Source organism: Mus caroli, chromosome 12 (assembly GCF_900094665.2).
Source record: "Mus caroli chromosome 12, CAROLI_EIJ_v1.1, whole genome shotgun sequence".
NCBI classification, from domain to species: domain Eukaryota; kingdom Metazoa; phylum Chordata; class Mammalia; order Rodentia; family Muridae; genus Mus; species Mus caroli.
In genome coordinates this window covers 112,462,817-112,479,129 of record NC_034581.1, presented here as the reverse complement: position 1 = coordinate 112,479,129, position 16,313 = coordinate 112,462,817, and the positions used below count along the sequence as shown (strand labels likewise).

The 16,313-nt window shown below is 41.8% G+C and overlaps 1 protein-coding gene across 1 annotated transcript in view; it reads right to left on the bottom strand.

The window, feature by feature from the left end:
* The window catches only part of Rapgef5 (Rap guanine nucleotide exchange factor 5), a 194,075-nt gene that overhangs the window by 158,455 nt on the left and 19,307 nt on the right, over positions 1–16,313 (bottom strand). The window contains exon 6 of the mRNA XM_029484349.1: positions 10,042–10,108. Within this exon, the coding sequence (XP_029340209.1) occupies positions 10,042–10,108 (67 nt within the window). The remainder of the gene's footprint in view (positions 1–10,041; positions 10,109–16,313) is intronic.

Below are 16,313 nucleotides of genomic sequence, written 5' to 3'. Positions count from 1 at the left end.
GTTGTGGGTAGCTGGCGAGTGTCAGCTGACCCTGCGCCCTCGCTACCCCGGTGCTTTTCTGACCGGAAGAGGCTTGTGGCCCTATGTAGGCCGGATTTCTCCCTCCCCAACCAAAGCAGTCTCAGGTCCCGCGTGATTCGACTGGAGCTTACTTAAACTTTTAAAGAAAATAACAAAGCAACAAATGGCACACTTCTGTTTGTACCTGTTACGAACCAGGGCACTGTTCCAAATCCCACTGACTTATTTTACCTTCACATTGCTTGAGATATGGTAACAGTACAGATGAGCTCTTGAAAAATGTTCTGTGACTCGTAGGAAGATGATTTAGAACAAGCTGGATTCATGTACTGTGCTATCCTTCTTTCATGGTTCTGTCATAACCCCTGGAACACTGTCCATGAATGAAGCCCTGTGAGATTTCTGAGAGCTTGTGGGAAAACGCCAAGTAAACAAGACGAGAGTCCTGTAATCTCTGTTCCTCCATGACATGGATTTTGTGTTCCTCCCAGATATAGTAAATAGGAACATGTTTGCTTCAGATTACACGTTGCTGCTTGCTTTGGTCATTCAAAAATGTTTCCAAGCATGGGTTGCCCGTGAGTGTATATAACCTAAACTCATGTGGATTCTGCTCATTCTGCCTTGCTTAACCGCTAGAATTCCTGCAGAATTATCAACTGATGCTCTGAATAAAGTTGGCTATTGCGTTGAGACTTCAGCCCCCTTTTAGGCTCCACTCTCCCAGGCTCACACCATAAAGCAGAGCAGTAACAACCACGTGGCCTCTCCAGACACTTTAACAGATTAGCCAAAACATGCTGGTAACATAATTTCCATGGGATTCTTTTGTGTTAATGAGCAGTTTTGTTAGAAGACTCTAGAAATTGTTTTTCTAAATGTTTTATATAACTTCAGCACTCATTCCTTCCTTCCCCCACTCTCTCACTCTTTCTTCCTTTCCTCCTTCGGTTGTGGGGGGTGGGGGAGGTGATCAGGGGGCAAACCTAAGGCCTCAGTCATATTAAACATATATTCTACTACCGAACTACAATTTCAACATCTTCATTTTTATTAAAAGATTTTAAATTTTTGTTTATTTTATGCATATATGTTTGCCTGTACATATGGCTATGCACCATGTGTGTATCTGGTATCCTCAGAAGCCAGGAGAGGGTGTTAGATTCCTCAGCACTGGAAATACAGACAGTCACATTGGTACAGAGACTCAAACTCAGGTCCTCTATAAAAGCAGCCAGTGCTCTTAAAGCTGAGCCCCTATAGTTTTTAATCTTTCTCTGCTCATTTTTCTGAGCCTCAGACTTCACGTGTGTTTATGCTGACTCTCCAGTCATACCTTCATTAAAAAAAAATAGGTGTTAATATATTTAAGACCTCCCCACCAGGAAATAATTAAAGTAGTAATTTTATTCCTTAAATTTAGTCTAAATCAAATTAGGATGGTATTTTAATTTCTCCATGATTGGCATAAGGTCAACTGGAATTTCCACGTTTTCTACTTGATCTGGGACAGTCTTAGGCATAGTTTCATATTCATATTACAGGTATCAGATGAGATCTGCCCTGTGGTTGAGTTTCAGCAGTGCCAAGGGCAGGTGTTACATTCTCAAACCCATTTGACAAGTTTCAGCCCTGCAGCTCCCCTAGGAGCACGAGGAGGCTTGATTACTCAGCCGGGAGCAACAAAGGACATTTATTTCACTGGAATTGTGGGGAATGCTGCAGAGACAGCAACCCTCAAATTCATGCATTGTCAATCATGTCAGGGACTGACTTCCCCCGAGTTTAATGGAGAAAGGATCTGCTCGCTTGAACACATCAAGAAGTCTGGCAAAGGGGACACAGTGGGCTACAGCAGAAGAGAGAAGGGTGGTCCTGTGCTGGGTCAGGAGACATTTCTCAAGTTCAGCAAGCAGCACCTGACTCCATGTTTCCAAGGTGAACAAAGAGGGGGAGCTATTAAGTCGTTTAGAGAATGCGTCTACGAGGAAGGTGGGATGATTCCTGTGGAAGGGAACTAGAAGCAAGCGGCTGAGGGTTGGGTCCTACAGATCCAGAAAAAAGAGGAATTATGGGGAAGGGGGCAAATGAAAAATGTACAGTTCCATGGAGCAGGAGGCCACACGTGATCCAGTGTTGACCGAAGCACTTCCATGGCTCTTGCAGAGAGCTGAAGCCAGATCTTCACTGTGGCAGCAAAGAAGGGCAGTGTTAAGCTGGCATGTGACCCCCAAGGCCTCTCCAAGCCTCATTTAGAGACAGCACAGTGGGGAACCGAAGGGAGGAGTGCAGAAAGAACTGTAGAAAAACAGATGAGAATGTCACCTCAGGCTTGGATCAGGGGCAAGGAGATGCTACGTACTACATGAAAGAGTGGAGCCCTGGTACTAGATGCAAATGGACATGTGAAGACACTGACAGTATCTGTCCTTGTTAGGAAGACCATTGCTTTGATGGGATGCTGGGACCATGAGCAAGCTGGGGAGGAAAGGGTTTGTGTAGCTTACACTTCCACATCATAGTCCATCATTGGAGGGCAGGAACCTAGAGGCAGGAGCTGATGCAGAGGCCATGGAGGGTTGCTGCTTACTGGTTTACTCCTCATGGCTTGCTCAGCCTGCTTTCTTACAGAACCAGGACCACCAATCAGCCTAGGGACTAACCCATCTACGTGGGCTGGGACCTCCCTATCAATCTCTAATTTTAAAACCACCCTACACCTGGATCTTATGCATGGACTTTTCCAATTCACATTCCCCCCTTTCAGATGTCTCTAGCTTGCATCAAGTTGACATAAAATTAGCCTGCACAATATGTAAAAAGAGAAGATAATTTCTAAGGGTTTCTTTCCTTATATATGTTTTTCTTGAAGAAACCAAACATATTTCTGTTCCACTAAACAGAAGCATGGGCTTTCTCTATTTACTAAGGTACCTGCAGTATTGGCCATGTGGAGACACAGTTCAGATTAGTTCCATTGACTTGAAATGAGTTTAATGAAAGCAAGATGGCTATGGGGTCTCCTGGGTGTACTTAAGAGCCCGATTCTCTATGAGTCTCCTGGGTGAACTTAAGAGCCCGATTCTCTCTCCTCTTCTAACCCATCCAACAGATAAAGCTTCTTACACACATTGCAATCCTCTCAGGAGATTCAGTACCTATTTTTGCCTAAGTAGACTCTCAACTCCTCCCCCTGCATCTGTCAGTCACTGTGCCCACCTTAGATTGAAGACTCTTTCCAGGGCCACACACCCTGCTCGTTAACAGAAACACCACTGGGCTCCTATGCTCCTGCTGTTATTTCTAAACATGACTCTGCTCTCTCTGTCACTTACCCTGTCCCTCCTAATGCCCCTCACCACATGGAATCATTTAAAAGCCCTGATTGACTACCTTGGGTTTTCCCAGTGACCTCCACAGTGTTCTGCATTCACCACTGACTGCTTACTGGTATAAGAATCTGTAACACATGCCCTAAGCTATTTTGCCTCAGGAAACCTGAAAAGCCATCGGAATTAACTTCCAAACTAGACAGCCACATTTACCAATATTTCTACCAGGTTAAAAGTTAAAGTGCTATTTAAAATGCTCCCCAGAGGCCTCATTCTGTCAAGTCGTAAGAATTCCATATATAGCATAGTTGGCTTCAAACTTGGGATCCTCCTGCCTTAGCCTCCAAGCACTAGAACAACAAGTGAATACTTCCATTCCCAGCTTCCTATGTCTTGTTAATTGACTGTGTGATCAATAACGTCTGTCTCTCATGCTCTTCTCTCCAGTGCAATGATAGCATGCCCTGCAATGTGAGCATGAACTGCAACAACACAGAGAAAGCAATGGCTGGATCCTGAATCAAAGAGCACACCAGTGGCCTCTTCTAGTCTCTTACCTGTTCCCCATTTGGGTTTTCATAAATCAACAACAAACTAATAGACTACCATCAGAAAAAAAGGTTCTTCAAAAGAACTTCCCCTATCATGCTAGAGATGTGACTCCATGGCAGAGTATGGCATGGCCAAGAAAGTCCTGGGGTCAAGCCTCAGTACCAGCAAGGGAAAAAAAAAAATGTTTCCTAATAAAGATTCCTCTTAGTGTAGTTTGTAATAGCTCAAGACTGAAAATAACCACAACGTTCAATAGAGAAGAAAATGATAAATGTGCAGGCTATGAAATCTCAGAATCATAGTAAGTGTTGCAGGTAATGCTTTTAGCCACGGAAACATTGAGCAATAAACACCGATCACAGCTGGGTATAGTGATGAACATCTATAATTCTAGCACTTGGGAGGTGGAGGCAGGAAGATTGGGAGCTCAGGGTCCATATCAGCCACATAGTGAGTTCAAGGACTGCCTGGGCCACACTAGATTCTGTCTCAAAACAGATACAAAACTCTTCAATAACAACAAATCCCAATGTAGTACAGACTGAACATTAAAAAGCTTGGCTTCTTAATTGAGGAATAGGCATGTGTGCACACATACAGAGAGATAAAGTAAATTATAAATACTTCAGTGTTAATTCTGAGCACCTTTTAATTTTATAAGAAGTTTTATTTTAATTATGAAGTCTTTATGTTCAATTGAAATATCCAAATATCAAGTAATGAAACAAAACTGTAAAAGATAGAGAAACCATAGTATGGTAGCTATTAGATTTACATTCATTCTGACATCCACAAACAAAAAAAAATGTATATTATTTCTACCAAAAATACACATAAGATATTATTCTCTCCTAATCTGCCACCAATATAAGAAGACAAAAATATATTTAAAATTTACCTTAGTCTATCATCACCAAAAGAACATAAATAATTCTAACTTTTTCATGTCTCCTGGCCCTCCTATACATATGGTCATATTATACAACAGTGTGGCTCTGACCTAAGTATGGCAAAACCTCATTTCATGTATGCAACTATAAGACGTTCTATTTAAACCACGGTAAAGAGAAGTAGCCCACTATAAAACCTGTATGGTACACATTCTATAGTTCCTCAGACGTCTCCAGAGAAGACAGAACAGAAGAAGACAGGAAGCAACCTTAGCAAATCCTTGGTGGCCAATGTCCAGACCGAGAGCTCAATGATTTATTTCTCTTCCTTGTGGATGAACAAAGTCTGCACTTTCTATGTGCACTCTTATCAAACAGTGATTATCCTCATCTTGAACCCTCCTTCACACACACACATACACAATGCTATAGTACACAGATGTGTAAACACACACATGGCCTTCCTCCTCTATTCCCAAGGAACTTACTCATTACTAAGCTTTACTCACATCTCACATGATTAAAGATTACAAATATATGCACATATATGTATATATACACATACATTTGTATATTATATGTATGCATATATGTGTACATACACACACACACACACATACACACACACACATATATATATATCCACCACTCTTTTTTTCTTTTAAATTGCTTTTTGAGATAATTTTGTACAGCCTGGACTTGCCTCAAATCACTATGTGTGCCTGGCCTCAAACTTCTAATCTTCCTGTCTCTGCCTCCCAAGTGTTGGGATTACAGGTGTGCACTACCATTTCCAGCTTGAACATATGTCTTTTTTCTAATAAGGGAGATGTTGCAGACTGAACAGAGTGCCTTTAGCATGCATTCTATTACTGAACTATATCCCAAGTCTTTGAATAGATGAAATAAGATGAGGACATTGAGCTAACAACAGTCAGTGAAACAATACTCAGTGTCCTGCTTCCACAGGGCAAGTCCCCAGAAGAAGAACTTCACTAGATTATCATATCCAGACAGGCCAGACATTTTCTTTAGAATTAGAGATGATGATTTAGAAATTCATTTTTTTAAATATTTACTTATAATATTTTATATGTGTGAGTGTTATGCCTGCATGCCATTGTATGTACCATGTCTGTTTCTGGTGCCTGTGGAGGTCAGGAGAGGGCATGGGATCCCCTGGAACTGGAGTACCAGATGGTAGGAGCCACCATGTGTATACTGGAAACCAGACACGGGTCTTCTGAAACCAGGGCTTTTAACCACTGAGGCATTCTCCAGACCCTGGAAGTTAATATTCTGAAGCTGTTTATATGTGGGCTGAGATCTGTATTGTACAGGGACCTGTTATCGGGACGAAGAAAATAGAGTTGATGTGCAATAGGCATACAACATATGAGTATATATGTAAATACACATATAGTATAAAAGTATGCATGCTTGTGAGGTGTCCCTGAAAAAAGCCACTTAACAGAACCTGAAGAAACTATATCCCTCTCTCCAAGTGATCCCAGAGGTATTCATTCTAAAGCCCAGTGGCCTCTGCACATTCAAGAAGGATGAAGACAGTACGGACACACAGAGGGGACAAGCCCTGTGGCTCTTTAGAAAACACAAACACCACCAGAAATGTGGCCCAGTCTCCACTCCTGAGCTGTCCCCCAGCCCTCCACCCCTGGTTCTACCCCAGCTCCACTGCTGCTAATAGTACTCGAACCCAGATCAGACATTGTGGGTCTCACTTGATGCCTCCTCTCAAAGCTCAATCTATCTGGCCCTTCTCCAAATTATACAGAATCTCTAGTACCACTGAAAGAACTAGAGACAGACTGAGGATTCCAAATAGGAATTCTATATTTCCCACAGATAAAAGTATACGGTAGCTTGATGTGTATGATTCTGAGTCAGCTAGACAGAAGCTTAATTGTTCAGGGGTGTGGAGGCGCTTACTTTTATTCTCTGAATAAACAGGCCTACTCAGGCTNTGAAACATCCCCTAAAGACTCATGTATTGAAAGGCTTGAACCCCAGCTGATGGGTGTAGTCACTGGGGGGGGGGGGGGGGGGATTAACTTTCACACGCTCAACAACTATAAATTAAAGTACCCATTTAGTTTTCTTTTATCCTGGGCTTTTTTTTAATTCAAAACAAAAAAAATATTTGTTTAAAAGTTTTGAGGTTTTCTCAAAAAAAAAAAAAAAAAAAAAGGAGGGAGAAAAGGGGGGGGGGGGGGGGGGATTAACTACATTCCTCAAAAAGGAAGGGGTGAGTGGAAATGAAGTGTTTACATTTTAAATATCATTGCTCAAAGCATTTAAAAATGATCACATGGTGGTCAATATCATGAACTCAATATTACAGATCCTTACACTCTCCCCACCTTCTGGTGAAGGTTACTTCTAAACATGGCTGGTTTGGCTTACATGCTGAACAGGCCTCTACTATGCTACCTCCTTAAAGACGCAGTCAATCCAAACCCTGTACTACAGCTGCTTCATGAAACAGCACCAACGTGAAATTTCCGGCAAAAAGCAGACAAACAAAACAGCAACAACAAAACATGGTTATTGCTGGACTGAAGATATCACCAAACAAATAAAAGTAAGCAATAATTGTGATAACAGCAAAAGCCACACACCACCACTCTGCTCAGATACCACTGAGAAAGGAGATCTCTCCAACATTTCAAATTCAAATTCTTGGGTTATCAAAGAGAGAATTAAAGAAATGCATATATATATATATACACACATACATATACATACACATACCAACTAAATAACTAAATAATATACCAACCAAGGGGATAGAGAGTCCCATAAGAGATGGCAAAGGAGAGAGGCTCTGTACCCAAGCATAGGGAAAATATGGGAACAAGCAGCCGCCTTTGGATTTTCATGGGATGTCAGGTTTTACTTTGCCTGACAAGACAATGGTTCTCATTAGGATCTGCCTCCTGCTGGCTCTCTAACAAGTACTGCCCAAGAGAACTGTGTGGAAAAGAAGGGATAGGAGAGAAATCAGACAGAGACCCATGAGAAACCAGAACCTAGTCCACAGTAGTAAATTTGGATTCCTTTATCCATAAAGTAGGAACCCAAATGGAGGAAGCCTGAAAACAGGATTTTTTGCAAGAGAGGATGATAGAAAGTCTGGGAGGATAGATTGTAGCCAATGGGAAATGAGCTTCATCACAGCCTTGGACTCTGTCTTACTTTGGTGTTTTACTGCTTTGAAGAGACACCATAACCATGGCTTGCTTTTCTTATAAAGGAAAGCATTTAATTGAGACTGGCTCACAGTTGGCTCTCATGGCAGGGAGCATGGTGACATGCAAGTAGACATGGTGCTGGAGCTGCTGAGAGTTCTACATCTGGATCCATAGGCAGCAGGAAGAGAGAGAGACTGGGTCTGGCTTGGCCTTCTCAAACATCAAAGATCATCCCCCAGTGACTTACTTCCTCCAACAAGGCCACACCTCCTAATCCTTCCCAAGTAGTGCCACTCCTTGATAACTAAGCATTCAAATATATGAGCCTATGGGGGCCATTCTTATTCAACCACTATAGACACCAAACAGAAAAAGAAGCTGTTAAGAAACTGACACCCTGCAATAATTAAGTAGCTAGTTAAAACAGCCTCTTTTCTCCTAGGGAACAGAAAAGAGAAATTCTACTTCTTTTTCTTTTTAGCTCAGTGGAGTTAACTAACCTCTACTAGCTTTCCTACTTATAAAAGAGAAATTGTGCCAGCTACTTCACAGTGTTGTTGGGCATCTTAGCAGAATATGTACACACATGCACGGATGGTATATTTAACACAGCATCAGACTTAGAGTTGGTTTTTAGATGGTAATTATTATTTTGTATAAAACAGGCACTCCCTTTTGTTCCATATTTTAACTTAGAAGTGTGTTAAGTATTTTCCTAAGCCACTGTCAAGATTCCCTTTTATGTTTCAAAGCTTACCATATTAAGTCCAAAATTAGTTTTCTAAATTTATTCAAGAGTAATAAAGAACATTCATCCTCCAAGCTGTGTCCAGGTAGAGACCTGGTGTGTCATACTCTATGCAGACAGTTCCATTTACATACAACCCAATCAAGCATGATTTTTCTGCAATTAGCATTTTATTAAGGGGTGTCAGGGATAATCTTGGTTATCAACTTGACACACTTGGAAAGCAAGAACCTCAACTGGGGAATTGCTTCCAAAAGATTTGCCTGTACCATGTCTGTGGGACATTTTCTTGATTGTGATTTTATGTAGAAAAACCCACTATGAGTAGTGTCAGCCCTGGGCAGAGTCTGAGCTATATAAGAAAACCATTTGAGCACGAGCCAGGTGGAGCAAGTCAGTGTTCTTCTGTGCTCTCTGCTTCAGTTCCTACTACCAGGTTCCCACCTTGAGTTCCTGCCTGGCTTCCCTGATGAGCAACTATAAGGTGTAAGCTAAAAATAAACTCATAAACTCTTTCCTTCTCCAAGTTGCATTTGGTCATGGTATTGATCAAAGCAAGAGAAGCAAACTAGGACCATGGTAATAATGCAGCACAAAGAATCTCAAGGGAAGTTAGAAACGGCCAAGCCAAATGTTTAAAGATTTAAATACCTAGGACTTTTAGAACCTGTCACAAATGAGCTTAAGGATTAGCACCCACAGGGTCAAGCATGGTGGCCCATACTTCTAACCTCCTTACTCTGGAAGCAGAACTGAGAGTTCAAGGCCACCTAGTCTACACAGTGAGCTTTGGGCTAGCCAGAGATAAACAATGAAACTCTGTCTCAAATCAATCATCAATCAATCAATAAACAAACTAACTTAATTAATTAAATCTAGCATCGACGTTCAGCATTCACAACAGTCATGAATTGCCCTTCAGCAAGCAAAGCCACTAACCACTCTTTTCAATGGCCTTACAAAATATAATGACAATGTTGTAATGCCATTTTAAGAAACAATGTCATCACCTTTTGTTGCCTGACATGATTCTTTTTTTCCGACTAAAGAAACAGAGTATTTCCCCTTTCGTGTAGCAGGTTAAGTCACACTGGATTTCAAAGCCCGAGAGCTATTGGCTTAGCATGAAGGCTGCATATACCTTCCGCAGAAGGCTACAGCAGGGTTCAGTCAAGCCCCTAGGCTGGTACCTTGCCTTTCACAACAATAAGCAGCTGTATCCAGACTGCCTCCCTCCTCTGACCTGCTCTCATTATTTCTCCCCTCACGTAGGGTAACTGTCTTACCGCAGATGTTAGCCGAGCAAGAATCTCGTCACTGCTTTCCTCTGAGTCTTCCGTTTTCTGGTGAGACCTTTAAGAAACAAACAACAAATCACTCCTTAGCACTGGTGGCTCAAGCTTAACTACCAAATTTACAAAATAAGAGGCAAAAAGACATTGTCAATGCTCATTTGGTCATGAATGAAAGTATGCAAATAACACCATGTTGGCAGAGCCAAAGAGACACCACCCTTTACCAACCAACTGTTCTTTAGAATCAGTTATCCAGTAGCTCTTCCTAATGGACCAGCTGAGTTCAGTGGACCGAGCGCTAACCCCCAGATGACATCACGGGATAACCCTGGCATACCTGATTTACAGATACGGTCATGAAAAACATAGATATGAACATAAGGTGGTTAAACACCAAGTTCCCCCAAATCTACATAAAACTGTGAAGCTATGAAATGTGAATTTTCCACTGCACTTAGTTTCAGTCCAAGCAAATTCACTGTGAAATAGTATATTTTAGGCCTAATCCCATGGTGGAAATTATTATATAAAATTTAGAAAAAGAAAAAAGAAGAAACTGATTTTTCAGGAAATCACAGCCAAAGTGAAGAGAAAAAGAAGTTATACAAATATCAGGAAATAAACACGACACTGCAGTACAAGATCATTTTCTCTAGGAAAAAAAAATGGCCTACATTATTTTCACAATGTATACAATAATAAATTTTATACTTATAAAATCTTATTCATCATTTTTTTCTGGTTTGGCCAAAAAAAAAAAAAAACCAATGAATTAATGCTAAATGAGTATATAAAATTACACACTAAATCTATTTCCATAAGCAATTCCTTTCAGCACAGCCTGTAGATGAGAGATTCTTGGTAATTGATCTGGAAAGCAAAGTATCAGAAATGCAGTCCAGTGATTGATTCCCATCTCATGTAGCTGAGGTGAGCCAGCTGGAGCACTCCCCTAAAGGCAGGAGGCTGTCTCCCAGCTCTCCACAGAACGGGGCTCCAGTTTTGTAAGAAGAGATGAGCTAGTTGATCAGTTTGGACATTGATTAACTTGATTCTATAAGTGTTATTCAACTACTTTTCAGAAAGAGAGTCACAACCTTCAAATCCGAGGAAGGAATACAAGCCAATGCCTTTATAAGAACAGCAAGAAGCAGCTATGGAACTCAGCTAAGTTTGTCACCCACCTTAATTGCTGGTGTAGCAGCTAAATTTTTGAACCACTACCTAACTAAATATCTGCAGAGGGAACTGAGCATTTCATCTTCGCATGTCTTTTTAAAAGATACCCATATAATGAGTATTTCTAAAAACAATCCTTATTATTAAATAGGAGGCTATACTGAGAAGAGATTTAAAACCCTACATAACTCAAACCATTGAATTTGGCTTATATAATTTGGCTCAGTAAATTGAACAGATCTGAAAGGAAATTAAGAAACAAGTACACCACAGAGCATAACACTGAACTTGTGTGCCTGCATCTACCCATCTCTGCAGCAAAACACTGACTGCCTGCACCTTTCTAGGCTTTTCAGACTCAAACCGTTTCCTGATTATAAAAGACTACAGGTCTCAGCTTCCCTTGGAGTTCCAGAAAGGAGGGACTACAGTGTGGAAGCCACTTCTGCCTCTGTAAGAGGCCATATTCCACCTTCTGTACAAATGACTGACAGAACTTGCCCCTCATGATGAAGAAACATGGTCCCGCATAAGGTCACAGCACACAGCTCTTCCGTTCTACCTTCTGTGACTCTATAGCTTCACAAACAGCACCTGAAAGTTTAGTTAGCAGCCATGAAGCAGTTTGCAGTAACAGTCTCAGCTGTGAATCTGTTTTCAAAAGGCCACGGGGAGGAGCTATGGGGTTTTTTTGGTTTTTGGTTTATGTTTTGTTTTGTTTTGTTTTTTTGTTTTTGTTTTTGTTTTTTGTTTTTGGTTGGTTAGTTGGTTGGTTGGTTTTTGAGACAGCGAGGAGCTATGATCCCAAGGGATGCTCATGTCTCTACCACTGCTGCTGGTTATCTCATGAGCAGCCACTGAGCTATCATTGCCTTAATGAAAAATAATTGCAACCCTGCTCAGAGGCAGAACTATCTTCTATCATACTCCCAGCACAAAACACGCCCTGGAAAAAACATTTCTGAAGATAATTCAGGAGAGGCAGTGTGATACTTTTGCTGGGGTTGGCTGTAACCTGCAGCCTACTTTACCTCCTCAGTCACCATGGCTTTTACAGATTAACATCTAGAAGGCCTCTCTCTCTAGTTTCTGAATCCTGACCAGCATGCCTTGTTTCTCCACCTGCCTTCTCAGTGCCTCCTCACCCCCCCACACACCCAGCACAGGAATCATATGTAATTAAATTAACACCTTGCTGTCCTGTTCCTGCTCCGTTCTCGGTGGTCCAGAGCACCCTGTGACCACCCATCCTTCCCGCACCCACTGTGGCGATCCAGCCATCAATCACCCTTTCATGCTCCTACCCCTGGTTCTGCTTCCTTCGGTTCAGGCCCTCAACTGCACTGGAATACATATCCGTAGCCTCAGTTAACCCATCTGATTGACTCTGGTCTCTCTTGTCCTGTTCTGTCTCCTACAGACACCAAGATTTCCTTTCTAAAATCCCAATTCCTAGATGCCACCCAGAATACCCTCACTGCCTACTGAGAACAGTTAAGTTTAAAAATAACCTTCCTTCCCTGCTAAAGGGGTCCCCAACTCTCTGCACCAGAAATTTTGTACATTTCAGGGAGCTCAAGGCAAACAGTGGGGGAGCTGGAAAAACCAGGAAAGCAGCAACTGGTCCCTTACTCTGCTTCCAACACCCCACTGTGGCCACTTGGAACTTAACACCCTGCCCAGCTCTTTAATAAAATGCTAGAATGATAATGTTTGCTTAATATGGCAAATGTAGACAAATTCTTATTTTACATATGCAAAAAACAGAGCAACTCAGGAAAGACCAAATTTTCACCATCGGATTAAGTAGGAAAAAAAGCAGATAAGGCAGGAAGGCAGCAAGTGCGCCATCTGCAGATTCCCCACTATCACTGGAACAAGAGAGGGAGAAAGGCAAGGGAGAGAAGCTGTGATTCTGGTTTGGCAAGTCATTAGTGAAGGGAAACAAAGAGACCCTAGGTGGAAGGCACCTTAAAGGACAGGGAAGTGGTCCTGTGAAGAGGGAGCTCTGACTGAGTATTGGTGGCTGCAGGAAGCTCTGGTCCAGCAGGTGTTCCCTTTAGGAATTACAGGGATGCTTCCCAAGGACTCTGCTTTCCAACAGAAGCAGAGCTAGTAGTTCTCCAAGGGAATGAATGCACTGAGCTCCAGAGGCAGAGGCTTTTTAAAAGCCTGTGAAACCTAGTACCTTAGAGTTCTACCATGTGGATGCAAGGATGGCAAAGTCTGTGTTCCTTGTCCCTTGACCTTGTAACCAGAAAATTGTACCCATGTTCACAACCCACACACACACACACATACATACATACATACATGTATACACAAGCACACACACGTGCACATACACATGTGCACACACAGACATACATACACACACAAACACACATGACATACACATACAAGACACATGCAAACACATGCATACATACACACTCATACACACAAATATACACATGCACACACATATATACAAATACACAGACACACACAACACAAATACACATACATACACATATACACACACATGACATACTCATGACACACATACACATATGCACACACACACACACACACGACACCCCACAGATCCTCACAACTTGCTCCTCTAACACTGAAGTCTCGATCTTCCTGTCCCACACATGCTTACACACTCACATACATATACACAGACACATCATACCCCATACTCTCTTCCCACAGTCCCCATCTTAACTGATGGCAGCACTATGTCTCTGCTTAGACATCATCCTTGACCCTCTGGTCCCCTCAACACTGAGGTACACTAGATATACATGCTATATCCATCCTGTACTGCCACTGTCTCTTCCTTCGAGGCATTCTTCTCACCTCTCACGATGTTAATCATTACTGCTGTAATCCCAGCCATGAAGCCAGGGTGGCCTTGAGAACATGTAAGTTGGAGCATGGCCTTCGTCCTCAATGCCTAGAGTCACATGAGAAGAGGGAACCTCAATTCACAGGTCAGATTGACCAGTGGCTGTGCCTTTGAGACACTGTCTGGACCGATGATTGATGTTGGAGAATCCAGCTGCATCATCACTAGACTGGACTAATGAATAAGAAAGCTGTCAACGTGAGTTGAAGAGGAAGCTAGTATACAGGGTCCTTCCACGGGTTTTGTTTTAGTCCCTGCTTGATTTCCTGCCATGTCTTCCCTCAGTGATGGACTGTGACCTGGAAGTATAAGCCAAACCTCTTCCTTCTAAGTTGCTTGGGGTCAGAGTGTTTTATCACAACAGAAAGCAAACTAGAAAAGCTTTTCTGTGCTCAAAAATCCTTACATTGCTTCCTATTTCACACAGATAAAGTGAAAACCATCTTTCGTGCAGAACCATATAACTAATAAAGGTTGAATCTATTTGAGGGAGACGGCATCACTGTTTGATCTGTACAAAGTCTGTGGTTATTAGCATCACCACTCACATGCACACACACACATAAATACACACACACACACCCCACAAATATACATACATATACACACATGCACATACATATAAATACACACACGCACACATAACACAAATATACATACATACATATACACATGCACACACATAAATGCACACACAACACAAATTCACATACATACACACACATGCACACACACGACATACACACATACGCACACACACACATACTGGCACACACATAAATACACACATGCACACACAACACAAATACACATACATACACACATGTGCACACACACATATACACACAAACACATGACATACACACATGTACACACATACACACATATGCACACACACACACACATACTGGCACACACATAAATACACACATGCACACACAACACAAATACACATACATACACACATGTGCACACACACATATACACACAAACACATGACATACACACATGTACACACATACACACATATGCACACACACACACACATACTGGCACACACATAAATACACACATGCACACACAACACAAATACACATACATACACACATGTGCACACACACATATACACACAAACACATGACATACACACATGTACACACATACACACATATGCACACACACACACACATACTGGCACGCACACACACACAATACCCCACAGATCCTCACAACTTGCTCCTCTAACAGTGAAGTCTCAATCTTCCTGTCCCACACACAGAACACTGATGTGGTGATAAGAACTGCTCATTTTACAAAGCAAATACCTATGGGAAAAGAAATTAAGACAGAAAAGAGATTCTTTTTTAATATAATGAATACAAGCTGACTTCTTCAGAGACTATTTTTCCATCGTCAGCCAGCTAGTTATGCTGACAGAAGAAAATTTCTGAGCAGCAATAAACTGTGGCTGTCATGGGCTTCCTGGGCCCTAGTACACAGTGATGATACCAATCTAAAGCTAACTTAAATCTGGTGTCCTTGGACATCTTTTTCACAGTTTATTTTGCAGATGCCTACCACTACTTTAAATACTGGTACAGTAGCCACAAAGGATCAAATTTTCCTGCAATTCCTGTACTGCTTTCAAATGTGGATGTGGCCTGGTAACGATGAGCAATCTGTTCCTACACCTGGATAAGTCTTGTCTAAGACAATGGAGATTTTGGGAGACTCCCCAACTCCATGGCTGCCAGAGTAATGAGAAATGACAAATACCAAGGCAGGTCTGATCTGATAACCGTCTAAAGAGATAAATGGAAACTTTCTTCACCTATGACCCAAGTGCAAAATATGCCAGTTCAATCATGAAAAAAATTTACTACTCAAAAAGTATTTGTTTACCCAGACAGTATTTTTTTCCTCTCCAAATGTTCTGAAAATCTAATTAGGATAAGTCATAAGTACAAAGGGCAGATCTGGGACAGGAATGAATGGCAAAGCTAAACTTGAACCCCCAGGTCAGAGCTGTGAAGCATACACTAGGCAGGAATGAGAATTTCCTGTGCTGTTTATATGTGTCAGGGAGAAACTATGGCAGGGTAGGAGAGTGAGGGGCAGAGTAGGAGAGTGAGGGGCAGGGTAGGAGAATGAGGGGTAGGGTAGGAGAGTAAGGGGCAGGGTAGGAGAG